Source organism: Orbicella faveolata, unplaced genomic scaffold (assembly GCF_042242905.1).
Source record: "Orbicella faveolata isolate gen_17 unplaced genomic scaffold, um_ofav_v1 contig_13, whole genome shotgun sequence".
Lineage (NCBI taxonomy): Eukaryota > Metazoa > Cnidaria > Anthozoa > Scleractinia > Merulinidae > Orbicella > Orbicella faveolata.
The window spans coordinates 32,896,884-32,918,523 of NW_028301540.1; the positions used below are offsets into that span (position 1 = coordinate 32,896,884).

A 21,640-nucleotide genomic window follows, 5' to 3' on the forward strand; every position below is an offset into this window, starting at 1 on the left:
TCAGTATTTTAATAGTATTCCGTATGAAGAGATCTTATCTGGTTCGGATGGCGTTTTGCCAGCAGAGCTTCTTATGACCCTATCGAGGAATCCTGACTTAGGTAGATATTTCAATTTGAATTTTTAAGTATTTATAATGAAGTATTTATAATGAAACAAACATAACATCTAATTCCGGGTAGTATGAGAAAACACAATTTGAGAATGAGCATTTATTTTCTCAATAGATGATGCTTTCAAGGCACGTAACAATCGTATTTCCATTCAAAACCTTTCGAAAACCGCTCAAAATCCCGCAGGATTCTTCGAGAAAAATACTTTGGCACATTCGGTGAAAGTTGTGCCTTGGTTATATGAGAAAGAAAGGTAGAATACTGAGAAAACATTGCGGCTACTCACCAACATATGTGATTATCCAAAGGATGTCGCGTCAAGTCGAAGACCGTGGGAAAACGAGTCTGTAATGTTCTTCGTGCGGTCAGGTTTAGAGATCGTAGTCATTCGTAATGCTCCATAACGTTCCCGTAACGCTATGCTTCTGCTAGTAAATTCGCAATTTTCTCACTCCAATAGTGATATCAATTTAAACGGCGCCAATTTTGAACAGTAAAAGTTGTTATTTTCATCAATACTCGCGTTTTAAAGGTGAAAATCGATCAGAATAACTCGAGCAAATCTCGAGGTATTTTCGAGCTCGCTTGGTGAGATGTGAAAAGTCACGTACTATCTTACTTACTTACTAACGGATCCGATGACAGTACGGTTACTGGCTTCCAGTAACCACAAAAACGAGGAACTTGAAAAATTAAGTCTATACGTTTGAAGATGTGCAAAACTTGGCATAGCTCCTTTAATGCAAAGATCTATGGCTGGGGTTCACTATTCGTCCCTTGGCTGTTTATCTGTTTCCTTGGGAACAACAACTTTATTAACAACCTCCGGCACACTTTGAAAACCTTTTCTTTATTTTTAAGTGAATAAATGAATTATCTTTGGACAAAATTGGCAGTTAGTCTACAATTGTAACAAATAACGAGGCCGGCCAAACTCATGTTTGATACAAAAATACAGCCGGAAACCACGAACTTTCTAAATTTTTCAAGTGCTCTTAAATATATCGCTGAAAAAAAGAACTTAATAGGTTACCGGTTATAATTCCTCGTGAAAGAATACCCAGGTCTACTTACTCACCATGAAACTGACAAGTAAATAACTCTTCAGGCTTTCTGGATGGGATTACAATCCATCCTGGGCTAATAACGCGGATATCTATTGTCCTGTTGTAACAGCAGTGTGTCATTAACATTGATATACAGCTCCTGTCTACTGCAACAGACTTATTACTTTCATTGTGGCCTAGGCATTATTCTAACATGGCAATACAATGATTTATACTTAATAATTAACAATGGCGTGATCTACTACTTGTCGAGTGTAGGTTCGGATGTTATTCATGTGCACTATTTAATCTATAAGACTTGCTTGTGTCCTGCCTCCTGTCATTATTCAGTTGCGGGAATTGATCTGCAAATTAAAATAGATTTTCCCTTTAGTACGGACGTATTATACTTTGCTTGTAGCTCGGAGTAATCTAGTAACAAGGTATAGCCTCTCTCTCGATAAAATTCCCCGTTTACGATAAAACGAATTCACGTCCTAATTTACCGCACCGAAAATAGGAATTGGCTACTGCGAACGAGCAATTTTTTTCTACTCACCTAGCGAATGCACCGATATTTGACTTCAAGATATTTGTATGTTCCGAAACATGGATCACCAAACACTGAATTGCTGGAATCCAGCTCGCAGCTGGCTTGGTCGTTGCAATTGCCCTGCACAATACCAAGGGAATTTCCAGCATTACAGTTGGTGGTGAGAATACTTGGATGGGGACATGTTTGACCGTCATGTCTGCCGTATGAAGCTTCCAGCACGCTGATTTTCCTTCCATCGTTGCAGCTTATGGCGGCTTTGTTGCCTTCACAAATGGTAACGGCTGGAACACGAATGCACTGGTATTGGACCTGTAGATATTTGAATGTTCCAACACATGGATCCCCGAACACAGAGTTGCTTGAATCTAGCTCACAGCTGGCCTGGTTGTCACAACTGCTCTGCACAACAGCAAGAGAACTCCCGGCATGGCAGTTGGTGGTTTGGATACTCGGATGGGGACATGTCTGTCCGTCATGCCTTCCATAAGACGCATCCACGATCTTGATGACTCCTCCGTTTAGGCACGCGATACTTGCTTTGAAGTTCTCACAAATGTTTATGGACAAGACATTCTCTAAATCGGAGAAATGTTAACAAATACTAATCAACTACAACAAATTCTTGTATTCACGATGAAATCTGGCAGATTCTATGGCTCGAGGAGACCTTTGGGTCATTGATTTTAATTGTTACACTCGACAATTTTTGTGATACCATGTTTTCTTGATAACATTTTTCGACCTTTTGAGCTATGACCTATCGATTCGAATCCGGCACAGCTTACTAACCATTTTTGAATTTGAATAAATAATACCTTCACACCCATAGAGCTCCATTCTCATTGATATGTGATTGTGCCAAGCTGTTGGGTTAACTCTTACGTAGCGTGTGCTGATTGCAGGACTTAACTGGTGGGGCACAGGAGTGTCGCTATCATGATTTGCATCGAACACCTAGAGACAAAACCCAAAGCTGGCATGTTACTCATTGGTAATAATACAGTACAGCCCAAGAATAATGCACGCGCAAGAAGTTGCGCAAGAACTCGCAAGCCGCCGCAAGAAGTAAAAATGTCGTGTTTTTGCGGTTTACCCGTGCATAACAGATAAAGAAAAGAAACGTTATTTTAATATAAAATAGGATAATAACGCAGTTCCAGACCGAAGTAACAGGAAAATAATCAATCAGTCATCTCTAAGCCTCGCTACATGGCTTCTCCTGAGTGCGAGCATCTTTAAACTACGTTTTCTTAGTAAGTGGCGTTAGGCGACAAATAGTGTAGCTGCCCCCTGTACAAAGTAGTATCAGCAGCCAAAGGCTATATTTCAAGCAATTGAATTATTTTAGCCGAACAATTCTACTCCTTACGCTGTACATCTATTTACTTGGATCAAAGAGGGCCTAAAGGGCAGGATACATACATACATACATACATACATACATACATACATACATACATATATACATACACACATACATACATACACACATACATACATACTTTATTGGAACTCCCTTTAACAGGGCTTTTCAGTCACAATAAACTAACTATTAAAAAATGCTGGAAATTAAAAAACTTATTTACAATAACAATTTAAATTAAAAATTCAATTATTTCTTATCAAACATATTTTTAAAAAGAGTCTTCTCAAAACTATTAATTTCTTTTATATTCTGTATTAATTTCTTTCATATACTGTATACAGGACGCCTTGATCATGAAAACAACATTCATGCGCGCACAGAGTTGCTGGAGTCCAACTTCCAGCTGGTTTGGTTGTTGCATTTGCTTCCTAAAACAGCAGTGGGTTTTCCAGTATGTCAGTTCACGTCTTAAACTCTCTTCAAGGAGATAATGGTCGCTATGCATGGACTGTATACAGTATTAGCGTTATTATAGCAATACCTTGGGTGAACTATGGCCTGGTGGCTGATAATAGTAGAAGGTGATTCCGTCTCCACTGTATTGCAGCTTGTATTTGGTTACCCACTGGTTAAATGCGTTTCTTCCTTGTGTCACTATCTGTGTTACTTTGGTGTAACTATCAAGATCGACTTCAATCCATTGATTGGCATCATTTGTTCGAGATGACCATCCTCCTGCTTTGCCTCCACCTGCCAGGAAGTGCAGCCTACCCTGGACTGCGGCATGATTGTCATCGAATTGTGAAGAGGCGGTGATTTGAGAATCTTCGATGAGACCACTTTCCATCCCCAGGGGTTTCAGGCACGCTGTGTTTTGAAACAAAAACAACCATATCACTGAAAGCGACCGAAAATAGTTCTTGTACAAACAAATACTTGGCTTACGAAATAAAAGATTAGATTTGTTTTTTACGACTTTGTACGAAAATCCTATTACACGCTGGCAGCTACCAAAATGAATTCATGATAAGCCAGTCTTCTCTCTGTATCCTGCTAATCTCCCCATCCTGAGACTTTGTAGAGGAAGGGATGCAAATTCATACTGTTTCTATACGTGGAAGTACTTAATGAGTAATCATTGAGATACCTGGACAGCCATAAAGCTCCATTCTCATTGAAATATGATTGTGCCACACTGTTGGCCGAAGTCGTATGTAGCGGGCTGAGATGGGTGGGCTGAGTTGGTGGGATACAGGTGTGTCGCTGTCTTGATTTGCATGGAATTCCTGAAATTCAGTCAATGAACAATTGCATAAATGAGTGTACTAGAACATTTCCAGCGACTTAGAAGAAGAATTAAGTATTCCAAGGTCCAAAAGGAAGCACTACTGTTTGTTAAACGCTTGAGACAGTTAATTGGATCACATACTTTCTATGTCACATAACCTTCTCGGTTACTGAGAAAGTCTGCACCCCAATGCCCTAATAAGAGCAACATGCATGCCGTGTTAGCTCTATTTTTCACACAAAATGTAAATGCGACATACTGGTTTGCAGCCATGTCGCTGAACTAGTTGTCAGCCCTCTATTATAGGTTAACTATATAGTCAAGAAGATAGACAATTACAAGATAAAGAAATGTTTAATACCTCAGGTGAATTTTGGCCTGGTAGTTGATAAAAGTGGAAGTTGACTCCATCATCGCTGTATTGCAGCTTGTATTTGGTTACCCACTGGTTAAATGCGTTTCTTCCTTGTGTCACTATCTGTGTTACTTTGGTATAACTAACAAGATCGACTTCAATCCATTGTTTGGCATCATTTGTTCGAGATGACCATCCTCCTGCTTTAGCTCCAGCAGCCAGGAAGTTCAGCCTACCCTGGATTGCTGCATGATTGTCATCGAATTGTGAAGAGGCGGTGATTTGAGAATCTTCGATGAGACCACTTTCCATCCCCAGGGGTTTCAGGCACGCTGTGTTTTGAAACAAAAACAACCATATCACTGAAAGCGACCGAAAATAGTTCTTGTACAAACAAATACTTGGCTTACGAAATAAAAGATTAGATTTGTTTTTTACGACTTTGTACGAAAATCCTATTACCCGCTGGCAGCTACCAAAATGAATTCATGATAAGCCTGTCTTCTCTCTGTATCCTGCTAATCTCCCCATCCTGAGACTTTGTAGAGGAAGGGATGCAAATTCATACTGTTTCTATACGTGGAAGTACTTAATGAGTAATCATTGAGATACCTGGACAGCCATAAAGCTCCATTCTCATTGAAATATGATTGTGCCACACTGTTGGCCGAAGTCGTATGTAGCGGGCTGAGATGGGTGGGCTGAGTTGGTGGGATACAGGTGTGTCGCTGTCTTGATTTGCATGGAATTCCTGAAATTCAGTCAATGAACAATTGCATAAATGAGTGTACTAGAACATTTCCAGCGACTTAGAAGAAGAATTAAGTATTCCAAGGTCCAAAAGGAAGCACTACTGTTTGTTAAACGCTTGAGGCAGTTAATTGGATCACATACTTTCTATGTCACATAACCTTCTCGGTTACTGAGAAAGTCTGCACCCCAATGCCCTAATAAGAGCAACATGCATGCCGTGTTAGCTCTATTTTTCACACAAAATGTAAATGCGACATACTGGTTTGCAGCCATGTCGCTGAACTAGTTGTCAGCCCTCTATTATAGGTTAACTATATAGTCAAGAAGATAGACAATTACAAGATAAAGAAATGTTTAATACCTCAGGTGAATTTTGGCCTGGTAGTTGATAAAAGTGGAAGTTGACTCCATCATCGCTGTATTGCAGCTTGTATTTGGTTACCCACTGGTTAAATGCGTTTCTTCCTTGTGTCACTATCTGTGTTACTTTGGTATAACTAACAAGATCGACTTCAATCCATTGTTTGGCATCATTTGTTCGAGATGACCATCCTCCTGCTTTAGCTCCAGCAGCCAGGAAGTTCAGCCTACCCTGGATTGCTGCATGATTGTCATCGAATTGTGAAGAGGCGGTGATTTGAGAATCTTCGATGAGACCACTTTCCATCCCCAGGGGTTTCAGGCACGCTGTGTTTTGAAACAAAAACAACCATATCACTGAAAGCGACCGAAAATAGTTCTTGTACAAACAAATACTTGGCTTACGAAATAAAAGATTAGATTTGTTTTTTACGACTTTGTACGAAAATCCTATTACACGCTGGCAGCTACCAAAATGAATTCATGATAAGCCAGTCTTCTCTCTGTATCCTGCTAATCTCCCCATCCTGAGACTTTGTAGAGGAAGGGATGCAAATTCATACTGTTTCTATACGTGGAAGTACTTAATGAGTAATCATTGAGATACCTGGACAGCCATAAAGCTCCATTCTCATTGAAATATGATTGTGCCACACTGTTGGCCGAAGTCGTATGTAGCGGGCTGAGATGGGTGGGCTGAGTTGGTGGGATACAGGTGTGTCGCTGTCTTGATTTGCATGGAATTCCTGAAATTCAGTCAATGAACAATTGCATAAATGAGTGTACTAGAACATTTCCAGCGACTTAGAAGAAGAATTAAGTATTCCAAGGTCCAAAAGGAAGCACTACTGTTTGTTAAACGCTTGAGGCAGTTAATTGGATCACATACTTTCTATGTCACATAACCTTCTCGGTTACTGAGAAAGTCTGCACCCCAATGCCCTAATAAGAGCAACATGCATGCCGTGTTAGCTCTATTTTTCACACAAAATGTAAATGCGACATACTGGTTTGCAGCCATGTCGCTGAACTAGTTGTCAGCCCTCTATTATAGGTTAACTATATAGTCAAGAAGATAGACAATTACAAGATAAAGAAATGTTTAATACCTCAGGTGAATTTTGGCCTGGTAGTTGATAAAAGTGGAAGTTGACTCCATCATCGCTGTATTGCAGCTTGTATTTGGTTACCCACTGGTTAAATGCGTTTCTTCCTTGTGTCACTATCTGTGTTACTTTGGTATAACTAACAAGATCGACTTCAATCCATTGTTTGGCATCATTTGTTCGAGATGACCATCCTCCTGCTTTAGCTCCAGCAGCCAGGAAGTTCAGCCTACCCTGGATTGCTGCATGATTGTCATCGAATTGTGAAGAGGCGGTGATTTGAGAATCTTCGATGAGACCACTTTCCATCCCCAGGGGTTTCAGGCACGCTGTGTTTTGAAACAAAAACAACCATATCACTGAAAGCGACCGAAAATAGTTCTTGTACAAACAAATACTTGGCTTACGAAATAAAAGATTAGATTTGTTTTTTACGACTTTGTACGAAAATCCTATTACCCGCTGGCAGCTACCAAAATGAATTCATGATAAGCCAGTCTTCTCTCTGTATCCTGCTAATCTCCCCATCCTGAGACTTTGTAGAGGAAGGGATGCAAATTCATACTGTTTCTATACGTGGAAGTACTTAATGAGTAATCATTGAGATACCTGGACAGCCATAAAGCTCCATTCTCATTGAAATATGATTGTGCCACACTGTTGGCCGAAGTCGTATGTAGCGGGCTGAGATGGGTGGGCTGAGTTGGTGGGATACAGGTGTGTCGCTGTCTTGATTTGCATGGAATTCCTGAAATTCAGTCAATGAACAATTGCATAAATGAGTGTACTAGAACATTTCCAGCGACTTAGAAGAAGAATTAAGTATTCCAAGGTCCAAAAGGAAGCACTACTGTTTGTTAAACGCTTGAGGCAGTTAATTGGATCACATACTTTCTATGTCACATAACCTTCTCGGTTACTGAGAAAGTCTGCACCCCAATGCCCTAATAAGAGCAACATGCATGCCGTGTTAGCTCTATTTTTCACACAAAATGTAAATGCGACATACTGGTTTGCAGCCATGTCGCTGAACTAGTTGTCAGCCCTCTATTATAGGTTAACTATATAGTCAAGAAGATAGACAATTACAAGATAAAGAAATGTTTAATACCTCAGGTGAATTTTGGCCTGGTAGTTGATAAAAGTGGAAGTTGACTCCATCATCGCTGTATTGCAGCTTGTATTTGGTTACCCACTGGTTAAATGCGTTTCTTCCTTGTGTCACTATCTGTGTTACTTTGGTATAACTAACAAGATCGACTTCAATCCATTGTTTGGCATCATTTGTTCGAGATGACCATCCTCCTGCTTTAGCTCCAGCAGCCAGGAAGTTCAGCCTACCCTGGATTGCTGCATGATTGTCATCGAATTGTGAAGAGGCGGTGATTTGAGAATCTTCGATGAGACCACTTTCCATCCCCAGGGGTTTCAGGCACGCTGTGTTTTGAAACAAAAACAACCATATCACTGAAAGCGACCGAAAATAGTTCTTGTACAAACAAATACTTGGCTTACGAAATAAAAGATTAGATTTGTTTTTTACGACTTTGTACGAAAATCCTATTACCCGCTGGCAGCTACCAAAATGAATTCATGATAAGCCAGTCTTCTCTCTGTATCCTGCTAATCTCCCCATCCTGAGACTTTGTAGAGGAAGGGATGCAAATTCATACTGTTTCTATACGTGGAAGTACTTAATGAGTAATCATTGAGATACCTGGACAGCCATAAAGCTCCATTCTCATTGAAATATGATTGTGCCACACTGTTGGCCGAAGTCGTATGTAGCGGGCTGAGATGGGTGGGCTGAGTTGGTGGGATACAGGTGTGTCGCTGTCTTGATTTGCATGGAATTCCTGAAATTCAGTCAATGAACAATTGCATAAATGAGTGTACTAGAACATTTCCAGCGACTTAGAAGAAGAATTAAGTATTCCAAGGTCCAAAAGGAAGCACTACTGTTTGTTAAACGCTTGAGGCAGTTAATTGGATCACATACTTTCTATGTCACATAACCTTCTCGGTTACTGAGAAAGTCTGCACCCCAATGCCCTAATAAGAGCAACATGCATGCCGTGTTAGCTCTATTTTTCACACAAAATGTAAATGCGACATACTGGTTTGCAGCCATGTCGCTGAACTAGTTGTCAGCCCTCTATTATAGGTTAACTATATAGTCAAGAAGATAGACAATTACAAGATAAAGAAATGTTTAATACCTCAGGTGAATTTTGGCCTGGTAGTTGATAAAAGTGAAAGTTGACTCCATCATCGCTGTATTGCAGCTTGTATTTGGTTACCCACTGGTTAAATGCGTTTCTTCCTTGTGTCACTATCTGTGTTACTTTGGTATAACTAACAAGATCGACTTCAATCCATTGTTTGGCATCATTTGTTCGAGATGACCATCCTCCTGCTTTAGCTCCAGCAGCCAGGAAGTTCAGCCTACCCTGGATTGCTGCATGATTGTCATCGAATTGTGAAGAGGCGGTGATTTGAGAATCTTCGATGAGACCACTTTCCATCCCCAGGGGTTTCAGGCACGCTGTGTTTTGAAACAAAAACAACCATATCACTGAAAGCGACCGAAAATAGTTCTTGTACAAACAAATACTTGGCTTACGAAATAAAAGATTAGATTTGTTTTTTACGACTTTGTACGAAAATCCTATTACCCGCTGGCAGCTACCAAAATGAATTCATGATAAGCCAGTCTTCTCTCTGTATCCTGCTAATCTCCCCATCCTGAGACTTTGTAGAGGAAGGGATGCAAATTCATACTGTTTCTATACGTGGAAGTACTTAATGAGTAATCATTGAGATACCTGGACAGCCATAAAGCTCCATTCTCATTGAAATATGATTGTGCCACACTGTTGGCCGAAGTCGTATGTAGCGGGCTGAGATGGGTGGGCTGAGTTGGTGGGATACAGGTGTGTCGCTGTCTTGATTTGCATGGAATTCCTGAAATTCAGTCAATAAATAATTTCATAACTTGGGGTACATGAAAATGTTCAATGACGTGAATGCGGAAAAATAATTAGATATCTGGACGGCAATTAGGAATAAAGCCTGTTTGACAATCTTTCAATGTGATTAGGTTTATTAAATTTTTTTATTTCAAAGAACTTCGTCGTTTGCCAAGTAAGTCTTCCCCGCACTGCTGAAAAACGTTAACTTGCATGTTGTGATGATGCATCCATGTCACTAAATAAGTAGTGAGACATATAATATAGCTTAACTATGTTGTGAATAAAATAGAAAATAATGAGATAAACAAATGTTTTATACAGTACCTTAGGAGAATCGTGACCTGGTAATTTGTAGAAGTGAAAGTTGACTCCATCATCGCTGTACTGCAGCTTGTATTTGGTTACCCACTGGTTAAATGCGTTTCTTCCTTGTGTTACTATTTGTGATACTTTTGTGTAACTAGCAAGATCGACTTGAATCCATTGTTTGACATTATTTGTTCGAGATGACCATCCTCCTGCTCTACCTCCACCTGCCTGAAAGTTTAACCTTGCCTGGATTGCGGCATGATTGCCATCGTATTGTGAAGAGGCGGTGATTTGTACATCTTTGATAAGGCCACTCTCCATGCCAAGAGGCGATGTACATGCTGCATAATTGGTAAAACGAACAGTTGCCAACAGTGCATTGGATAATTAATTGGCAATGCCATACCGCCGTAATTTTGCGTTCCAAAGGAACCAGTGCGAAAAGTTGTCTTATTTTATCTCTGCCATTTTATTTGGCATCGCTTGAAGAATGGATTGTTGACAACATTACTAATATCATTAACATTAAGAGTGTCGCCAACCCTAAAATACCAATAATATGGTAAACATTTAAACTTACTCAACCCTAGGTCTTCTTAAATGGTGATTTACATATAAACATTGCCTTTGTTTACATCACAGTCGTCATGGGGCGCTTTCCATTTATATTGTACCCAAAATTCCGCAACTTTCGAAATAAAAGATCTCTCAAAACAACCGCAAAATACAAAAGTTGTGGAATTCCTGAATAGCGAACCGTTCAACCGAACAATACAGGATTTTCCGGCAGCAAAACTGGAACGGATATTCACGGTAAGAAATTTTCAAACATTTGGGTATACCCTGCGGTGTTTTCCTCTTTTGCGGAAATTCTAGAAAATGCTGCTCTATTCGCCATTGCATGGAATTGCCGGAAATGCGAAGCTGAATTTTTATCGAATGGAAAGCCCCCATGTACTGGTGTTTGCAGTATTTATAAAGAGGTCAACTTACTTTGGTCGCAAAGTGCTCCAGTGGAATTGTATCCGCAGAGACATTGAAATGTGCCTATTAAGTTCATGCAGGTACCACCATTCAGACAGGGGTTGGAATGACATTCGTTGATATCTGGAAATACGAGAAAAGATTCCCAATTACAGACCGACACAAGAATACTCAGGAAGCTGAAAATAAGTCCGAAAGATTTTAAAAGTCGAATTTATCTTTTCCATTGATCAATTCGGACATTCTCCCCCTGGAAACTAAATTCAATTAAATTATCCTAAAATGTAACTACCTTAGTAGATGATATTTAACTGCAAAGATCTTATACTCTTTCTATCTGAATTTGATTCGTCCTCTATCAGCAAGGTGGTAAGAGTAATAGGTAAATCAACCTAGATGGATATCTAAGATAAACCACGTGATTTGTGAGTTACCTTCGTCGCAGTTTTTCCCTTCAAAGCCATTTGGACAAGAACACTGATAATCTCCAGGTAAGTTGGTACACGTTGCTCCATTCTGACATGGGTTGTTTTTGACACATTCATCTGCATCTATGGAGAAGAAAATTGTTTCGGAGACTAATGGCTTATCATTGCTGTTACCTTATGAAGCTTTCTCTCGGTTTTTGTGGTTCGAAGCTATTGACAAGCATTGCTATTTCTTCGTTATAGGATGTACGCTGCGTAGTTGAAGTTGCTGTCGCCAGCAACGCATTTTTTCTCTATCACTGTCATAACCCGTCTTCATCAATGCTCTAAACGCAACTATACAACTTTTCAACTATTCCCAGATAACAAATCAAGCTGCCCGACTTTACAGCCTAATTTCAGCGCATAACTCGCGTTGAAAATGGATTGCACAGGATCATTTCCTACTCTGGGCCACTAGGCATTGCACATGGGGTAAAGTCAAAGTTTGAATTGCTGTCCGTTTGTTTTGACTCGTACATCCTAGCTTGAACTTTATATTGAAGCCATGTTTGCCTAAACTTTACAGCAGAATGGTTGAAATCCAATGGTCCATATATACAGCTGGAGATAAACCCACTTTTTGAATCATTAATCCACTAGGAGTATTTTTACTCCCCCCTTGATGGAATGCTAGTCCTTCGCAGGGTTATGCCCTCCCCCCCTCCCCTCTGAGTGGAGAGAGGCACTGCAAGAGCAAACGTTCTTGCCTAACACAATGACCGCGGCCGTAAGGGCTCGAACCAGAACAGCTCGATCCAGATTCCAACCCACTAGCCACCACGCTTCAACATACTCTACAGCGAGTCTTAACTAGTCTCGAACCATGCCGGTTGCACTCTCCTCGTCGCTGAAGGTCAACTTAATGAACTGCCTTGACAATTTTAGTGTATTACCTTGGTCGCAACGCTTTCCCTCGTAGGCGTCTGTGCATGAGCATCGATAGCTTCCTTTAGTGTTGATGCATGTGGCGCCATTCTTACAGGGATTGTAAGAACATTCATCTAAATCTAGAAATCGAAAGAAAGAATGACGATTTTAATTAAAAAATATTGGAATTGGAACCATCATAAAAAGGATTGGGCCGAGCATTGTTCAAATAAGGAGCTGTATCATCATTATTCGAAGGATGGTTATTACTGCTTTACCCTGACATCATAAAGGGTGATATTTACATGTATGCAATACGGGCCTCGATACCACCATATATATACGTTGCGTAACCACAAAAAAGCGAACTCTTTACCTTGTTCACACTGTTTTCCAACAAAGCCCATGGTACATGCGCATCTGTAGCTACCATAGGTGTTGTAACAAGACCCGCCGTTTTCACACGGATAGTAGTGTAAGAAACCACACTCGTCTATATCTAAAACAATAAAAAGGATTATTTAAAGAATGGATCGAAATAGACCCGGAATCAATAAGAATTGAGACAAATACTGTAAGGAAAGTCTGAAAGTTAAGTCGTCTTTAACAAACCACAATCCATGTGCATTGCAAACGTGACAGTAGTGACTTTGCCTTATTATATATTTTCTTTTCATTGCTTACTTTGCTACTTTTCGCTGCTATTTCAGCTTCTGTTACGCAGTTATGCAGCTGTTCTCATGCATACATTTCGGTCTAAACTACTTACCATCACAACACCTTCGCCCTTCAAATCCTGGTCTGCATTCACATTTGTAACTGCCAATAGTGTTGATGCAAGTAGCCCCGTTATCGCATGCCAAACCACTGGCGCATTCATCGATGTCTAGATTCGAGGGGTATGTTAAGAAGTCAGCTTGTTAATACTAAGGTTGTTTTCGGGGGAAGGCTATCAGTATCTGATATCAACGTGATCTATGTGCTCGATGGCACCAGATTTTATTGTTAGATTCATTCAATGAGAAGTGACACAATTTGTGTGCAGCGTGTACAAACCCCTACAATTAACTGGGAGAAATCTTTCAATAAGGTGTTTTTTATAACTACATAACTACATCAGTATTAACGTATAACTTACTATTTGCTTGTTTGTTTCTTCAGTTTGCTGTGTCCTTTGACAAGCTGAAAATATTTTTACTCACCATATTCACAATGTTCCCCTCTAAAACCGCAACGGCATTTGCATTCATACTGGTCTTCTCCAAGATCGATACAGGTCGAATTATGCTCACATGGATTTTCGTTTTTACATTCCTTGACAACTGAAAATCAATGAACTTTTTATTGTTGGAGAGGTTCTAACAAACCCTTCGAGGATTCATATTCAAAAGAAAAATAATTGCTTGCATGGAAAAGGTTTATGATTGCATAAGCAGAAAATTTATCAAGCAGCAAATTTCGTCCGCACTTCTCAGGTGTTCGTAAAAATTTTCGTCTGATTGGACAACTCAACAGTCCAATTGGGCGCCTCAACTGGTCCCTTAACAACGGCGGCGAGATGGGGAATAATCGAATTGGGTAGCAGGTAAATAGAAAATCCTATTTTCTACAGTTATTGGAATTTTAGCATCAACCGTGGTCTACGATTTTGGTTTTCATCCAAACAAATGGACATAGTGCTCGAGTAATTATATCAGCTCGCCCAAAAATAGATCGGCCTTACATTTTTAACATTTACAAAATTAAAGCAGGTCTGTAAAATAAAGTGCACGCGGGCACTACTCAATTTCACTTGAAAGAACTTATTGTCCAATCAGAACAAGTGCTGTAATCTTTCCCCTGCGTATATACATAGACGTTTGAATTCTCCCAAGCTACTCACGTTTTTGCTCCGGAGTAATGACTGTGGACTGCTCACGGTTCATTCTAATTACACTTAGTAGAATTCCTCTAGTATACTAATGCAGATGCTGTAGTCTGATTGGCTGAGCCATTGAACACTATCAGCCATTAGTGTGCAGTGGCTGGAGGTCGACGTCTAGGAAATGGCGACGTTTTTTTCGTTTTTCCATAGTTTTGAAGGAAAATTTTGATGCAAATGGATCATTAAATTCCTGAGAAGTCTAAACGAAGGACATTTAGGGTTTCTTGACTTTTAAAAAAGTTGACATTATTGAAAAACTAATGCGCGCACACACACAACTTCAATCCGATTCAATCCGAGCGATCTTTTTCAGGCGCAAAGTTTAATAATACGTCAAGAAATAATTGGAAACCGTTATTTGGAATAAATTTTGGTAAGAATTCTCGCTCTCGATTTCTATGAGGTGATAGTTGATTCGGCCTTCGGCCTCATCAACTATCACCTCATAGAAATCGAGAGCGAATTCGAATAATCTAATTGTTAAATAGAGGACCCGAAATGTTGGGTCCTCATCAAACGAGGATTTGCTTTGGTTTTTCCCCTTAATTTAATAACGTTGTAACTAAAATCGCAAATAGCCTTTAACTCACCACAATCACAGCGTTTTCCGCGAAATCCCGGTCGACAGCTACACTTGAATCCACGTTTGGTGTCAATACATGTTCCACCGTACATACACGGATCACTGTCACATCCCTCGTCTTTTTCTTTTGTACGCATGTAATACAGCATTGAGAAGTTAACATTCAGCAAAAGAAGGTGAAGATATATAGTTAAGAAATTTTTCTCAGTGTAATATTCTACTACTACTCATGAGACGACTTGAAGGAAATATGAGCTGAAGTGTTTTTTTTTTCAGTATTTCTGAATTGCTAGTTCGAAAGACGCATTTAACTTGAGAAACTGTAATATTGCTTAACATCTGTGGTCCCAGTTTCTGTGCTCCCAGTCCCAGTTTCAGCTTTTTTAGTGGTGCTAGATTATGAAAACGGACCAGGAGCCCGGATCGCGAAGGTTCAGAAAAGGTTTCGTACCAGAAAACCATAGTAAAATCTCAAGCCTTATTTTTACGGGCTGTTTTATTCACAGATTATTAAAATGAACAGAGGTTCCCTTCATACAAGAAGTTTCAGGTGTATACATCTCTCTGGTTTTAGATACAGATTACTAAAAATGGCTTTTTGGGCCCGAAGATGTTCCGGGGCTTTCGGGAAACGGGCCCCTGTTCTCATTTCAGTCGATAGGAACGTATATACGTAGTACTATTCCTAATTAACAATAGACCGTTGATCTGTTCACTCACCCTCTATGAGGTCGGGATCTGCACGCTTAAGGGACCCGAATCGAAGTGGTTCATCTGCGATAAGAAAAGATGTGTTGTTGGGTAATTAACCGAAAGATGTTATAACTTAATCGATATTTAGCAATTTGAAAGACAGATAACGATAAAAACAGAAAATGCAACAAAGTCCGCACGATGATTGCCTGCATGTATAGCCGCTTTGCATTGAAGTTATGTGAACCCCGTATATATCACTAACTGCCATTGTATTTTGCAACTGTTGACTCTACTTTCGAAAAGAGATGATGGAAAAGGGTCTCTTTTTCTTTATATGGAGTTTAGGGAAATTCTTAAGTATTTGCAGAACCACGCCAGGGGCTCGACTTACCTTTCAACCTACTCCCAATTTTTTTCTCGGGGTTTGCCTTGCTATGTCAGCAACGCCAGCGAGAGTGCCATTTTCGTTTATTCTCTATTAATTTATTAAGAGGGCAACGCTATCTTAGGTTTTTTCTTTAATTAAGAGGCGACACAAGCAAATCTGTGCGGCCTGGATGGGGAAGTTTGAATCACAGTTATGAGTTAAGGCATCGTCCACACTTCACCGTAAAAATTTGAAAACGCAGCACGCGGTTACGCCCACCGTCAACAATAATCCGTTATGAAAACGAAGCTTTTCGGAAACATTCTTTTAGCCCGAGGAATTTGATAACTCCGGCTTCTCGTTTTCGTGTGGACGAAAAACGATAGCTTCGCGATAATCATGTGTTTTTCCTGACGGTTTTTCCCAGACACAAATCTAAAATGATTGTTGACTGTGATTGTTATGTTCCGTTTTTAAATTCCTCCAGCATAGTCTGGACGGAAAACATTTGATGCGTTTTCAGAGTGAAACCTGCGTTTTCAAATTCCTCCGGCCTCGTGTGGACAGAGCCTATAAATTTTAGGCTACTTATCAGCTATCAGCAAATTTTGCAGGAACCAGATCTCAGCTGCCAGTTTTTAAAAACGCGTCATTCTTATCTGACTGTTAAAATGTTGACAATTCTCTACAGATAAAGCCCCGCATTAGTTCAGGACCCCATGTAGACCCTCATCTAAACGGGTGGCGGATAAAAGCTCTCTAACACTGCGACCTATGCCTTCGGCTTATGACCGCGTTTTATCTGGCATTAGTGTTACTTGAGTCAATATCAGACCGTTATTCATCCGTATACTGCTGCTATGCGTGACCTGGTTATGAGTTACTTGGCTTTACGTGACTAAGGCGATTGATTTCTATTTTGGTTATGAGATTGGTATCAAAATTACCATAAAAGCGTTCGCTGGCTAAAAAATGTCAGAAAAGAATATGAGCTTTCGGCTGTCAGTCTGCAGCTTTCGACAGATAAACACTGGGATGCAAAATGATGAAATATATGCAAGAAAAGGCGAGATAAAAATAATAAGAGGAACAAAAGCGAAGGAAAAATGTGTAAATTACGTGACTATTGTTTAAAAAGAATACTATACTGGTTTGGAATCGGCTTAGAATTATTGTCAGCATGCTTGGTAGCAGAGGTGTGCCAAGCTTCCAAAGTTTTTCTAATGCCAAAAGAGCTTTTGTCGATGACACTAGAATTATCAAAATCTATGCGATGGTCCAATGACTACGCATGTTTTGCAATGTTTGACCATTAGCATGTGCTTTGACATTCCTGATATGTTATTTCTTACGAGTTTCAAAACACCGGCTAGTTTCGCCTACATAACACCAATTATAATCGGCACTTTCTCAATTTGCATTCCATTTTTCCTCCGTCGAAGGCTGCAGATTGACAGCCGAAAGCTTGTGTTCTTTTTTGACATATTTTAGCCAGCGAGGGTTTTTATCGTGTGTAATTTTGATTATGTCTCATCCTGGCTGCGCTTCATTCTTTGATAAGATTGCTATCAATGAGTATAACCAGAAGCATATAACGTGATGGCATAATATTGACAAACAATAATTGACATTGCCTCGTTCAGAACAACTAGACAAGCTATCACACACAGCTGCAATCTTTAGAGAAAGAGACATGAGCAAAATATTTTAGGCTGTAAGGTTTTCTATAAACCAAACTTGAAGTAAACAGCGTTATACTATTTCATTAAGTTCAAAGCATATTTATGGTTGGTTGAACTAGTACTGATATAAAATCTACCGGTCAATATTCTCAACGAGGAAAAAGTAAACGCACAAAACAAACAGCTTCAGCTTTCACGTGCAGAGAAAAGTAGGCCATACGATCGATTATTACCGAATGTTTACGAAACATGACAGTTGTTAAACCTTTTTACAGCTACACGTAAGAGATAAAAATCTTGAAAAAAAATCGATTGGCGACACTATAGCCCTGGCGATAGCTCTGATACAGCAATGTAGCTATGACTTATGTCGCGAAATTGCCTGCGAACCGCATTGGCAGCTACCTGATCCTAAAAAGTAGGACTAATTCTGAACTGACAACTGAAAAAATTTCGTTGTCCACTCTCATGACCAAAATTGAACTGTTGAAAAACAGAGGCAATCAGAGCTAAAACGACGAACAAGGGCACCCAAGAAAATTTAGCCCTTCCTTATTTCCTTGCTCAGTGCTTCCCTCGAAATGAACTCTGAAAGCCAGGCACAGGCTAATTTTGATAGATTTCTTATGAGAGAGCAATTCTGTGACGGCCATCTTAGTCCCTGAATTAATGTTGCCAGTAGACACAGAGAATAGGAGGAGCAAGAAAGATATTTACGTACCGTGAATAAAGCTGTATGATCGTGTATGACCAGTTTTCGCAGCAGTGCGCTGTTCAGATCCACTCACAGAGATCACAAAAGCTAAAAGAGCAAAGCTAGAAACATGCAGACGGAGCTCCATGATTCAACCAGAGAAAATGGCTATCACATAACCTCCCTTGCTCATGATCAAAGGAATCAACTTACGTCAACTGGGCAGATTTTCCGCATTGCTTTCCTCAATCACCTAATGAGAACAATGGAAGAACACTTACACACTTAAATTAAACACTTACAATGCACTGAAAAGATCAAAAAAGGGAAGATGGACACAACGATGATCTATTTTAATCAGTGAGTTCAAAAATCAAAGCAGCAAAAAAAGAATGAAGCTAAAAGTCTTCAGATTTGAGAATGATACCAGTGCATTCTGAGGTCATGGACGACTTCTCTTAAGCAATATAGCCTGTTCATTCGATTCGCATGCATCACTGTTCTGAAAGGGATACCAATATATAAATGATATTTTGCGGTCGTTAATACATTCAGATATGTTAGTACTGATCATATTGGCCGTCGTAAACAAATCGGTCTTCAGAATAATCTGAGCGTCAAGTCAGCCCTAACATAAATACCAAGACAATTCTACCTGTTATTTTCTTTTGTAAAGAACAACGAAGGAAACAATACCAACTGGTAGTTTACTTAATTATACACAGAGACGCAAAAACATTCGGTGCATTGACTCGCTTCGTTTCTGTAATGAACTGAACAATGTGCTCGAAAGACCTTTCAATGACTATTATTCGAAATTAAGCCTCACTCCTAATGACAGTTAATGAAATTTGCAATCTCGTTTATTTATGTCTCGACCGCCTGATCACGACGGTCAATTATCATAAAAACTTCGGTAAAATAATATTGTAAGGGCTGATTCTCACCAGCGACATAAACTTAATCGTTTATGGCGATAATGTGTACATCGACATGAAGAGACGGAAAGACAGGAAAAGATCAGTTTTTTTTTCGTTAAGTCGTTATGTCGTTATGGCGCTAGTGTGAACTAGGCGTAATATCGCTGTGAAATTCTGGAAGAATTCGGGAAGAATACAATGATAGATAACATAAACACAGCTGCGTAGTTTATGGTTTTGTCTTGATGTAGAACACACAGAACCAAGTTTACTAGGGGGTGTACTGATTCCATACTAACGCGTGTAACTCAACACAAAATGCATGGAGGCCTGCACTGCAACCCGCTGTGTAAAGACGTTTCTTTCAACGACGGCTCTGCGTTCTAGTGTGTGCGGAAAACATTTTGAAAACGGAGCCTTTCGGAAGCGATGGCGTCACGACTATCATGTTATTTACCTGACCCAGATTTCCTGAAACACAAATCCAAAATTACCGGTGATTGTTGCGTTTTTAAGTTCCTCCGGAGTAGTGTCGACGGAAACATTTGATGCGTTTTCAGACTGAAACCCCCTGCTCCCGACAAAAAGTTTCTGGGAGGACCCCCTCCAACGAAGTTTCTACACATGTTATCAACATTTAATTTCCCTTTCCAATATCATTTCCTCGTAAAGCAAGGAGTGGTTATTATAAATAAATCGAATCATAAATTAAGAGATCTTGTCTTTACTAATGACCGCAGGGTAATTTTCCCCCAATCTATGAAAGTATATCTTTAAAATTATCGAGAGGATTCATCTTTTAAGCTACACTTGTTGCTAAATACTTCTTTCTCCGATTCGTGGCTGATCGTCTTATCGTCACCACACCATGCTTGATCGTAGAGCGGTCATCTCAAATGGCCCTGGGAGCAAGAACTTGCAATTGGTTTATCTTTACTACTTTCCAAGTTTGACGGTCGACAAATGAAAAATAAGGACTGTTTACAGTCCAAACGACCATTTGTCGCGGCGCCTTCTTTAAAGTACTCATTATATATATTGCAGGTGGGCATTTTTTTCCACACGTTTATTGTTGCAAAGACAACAAACATTATCATACGACCCCATGCCTGATATAAGCAATTCAATAAACAGGAAAAACTAAAGGGCACGAAAGGCATAGAAGTACGATTTCAAAATGAAACTCACTCTCTCGTGTAACCGCAATTGCAATTTTAAAAGCTATAACTTCAAAACAGCTGATTTGAATATGCGGGGGAGAGGAAGCTTGACTGTCCGTGTTCGCCGAACTAATTATTTAACGTTCACGTTTCCTAACAGCACTATTGACGCTTTTCCGTGGATTTAAGCCAGTATAGAATAAATCATTTACTTCCTTAACAGTACACTGCTGGTGAAACATCGAGTGTGATGGCTTGACGTATTTGAGTGATCTTTTTTTTTTATTGGCTATTTAGTAAACTTAGTTAACAGGAGACTGGCAAGCAGGCGCCAGTGCACGTCTGGCAATCTGAACGCGAGAAACAGCTTCCCAAATAGCAGATTTGCACGTTGTCATTTGACTACAACTACCACAACTCCTTTCGATTTTTTTCATTACTTAAATTTTGAATTCCCAGTGGGGTTTAAATAACAATTTTCCTAATTAGCGTAAGAAACAGAAAAAGTGAAGGATTCTGGTAGTTGTAGTCAAATGACGCTATCTTGCAAAACGCCTATTCCTTCCTTTCTTGTGGGATGATTTAAGGTGTGAGAAGGTGTGGGGGGAGGGGGGAGGCTCTTGACTTACCGTTTTCCTTCCCTCTTTGCGTTCTTTCGCAGCAATTTTATGCAATATGGCTAACTGCTTTTCTGTCGGTGAGTTTTAATCTATGTTGTGGACAACTTATATCGTAACATTCTTTCGTCAACTGTCTGTTACACGAGACGAACTCAAATCAGTTCAACTCAACTTCTCAGTGTTTACATTAGTAAGAATAATAGCCTATGATAAACCTTGGGAAATATATGGCCAGGGCAAAGACTAAACTGATCTGTGCCTGGTAACCATGCAGAGTAACCTTTAAAGCAACAATAAAAATTCCTACAAATATGTTTACGGGTCTTCGAGAGCAGCACCCGAGGAGCTGTATCGTGAAAATCACTGTTAAAAAATGACTGGTGTAACATCATACAGCTTTCGAGTTTTAATACAGTATTGCTATTTTCCTAGTCTAAACAATTGAGTTT

The 21,640-nt window shown here is 39.7% G+C and overlaps 1 protein-coding gene across 1 annotated transcript; it reads right to left on the bottom strand.

Moving 5' to 3' along the window:
• Positions 1–944: 944 nt before the first annotated feature.
• LOC110049993 (uncharacterized) lies at positions 945–19,991 on the bottom strand. Its single transcript, XM_089285584.1, has 26 exons — positions 19,869–19,991; positions 18,519–18,744; positions 15,773–15,826; positions 15,060–15,176; positions 13,748–13,867; positions 13,315–13,431; positions 12,922–13,044; positions 12,572–12,685; positions 11,643–11,759; positions 11,218–11,331; positions 10,240–10,565; positions 9,769–9,907; positions 9,163–9,488; positions 8,661–8,799; positions 8,055–8,380; positions 7,553–7,691; positions 6,947–7,272; positions 6,445–6,583; positions 5,839–6,164; positions 5,337–5,475; positions 4,731–5,056; positions 4,229–4,367; positions 3,623–3,948; positions 2,531–2,669; positions 1,719–2,290; positions 945–1,524 (listed from the first exon to the last, which is right to left on the bottom strand). Exons 2-25 carry the CDS (start codon positions 18,637–18,639, stop codon positions 1,719–1,721), a joined length of 4,824 nt encoding a protein of 1,607 aa, XP_089141710.1. The 5' UTR covers positions 18,640–18,744; positions 19,869–19,991; the 3' UTR covers positions 945–1,524.
• Between the last annotated feature and the right edge of the window lie 1,649 nt (positions 19,992–21,640).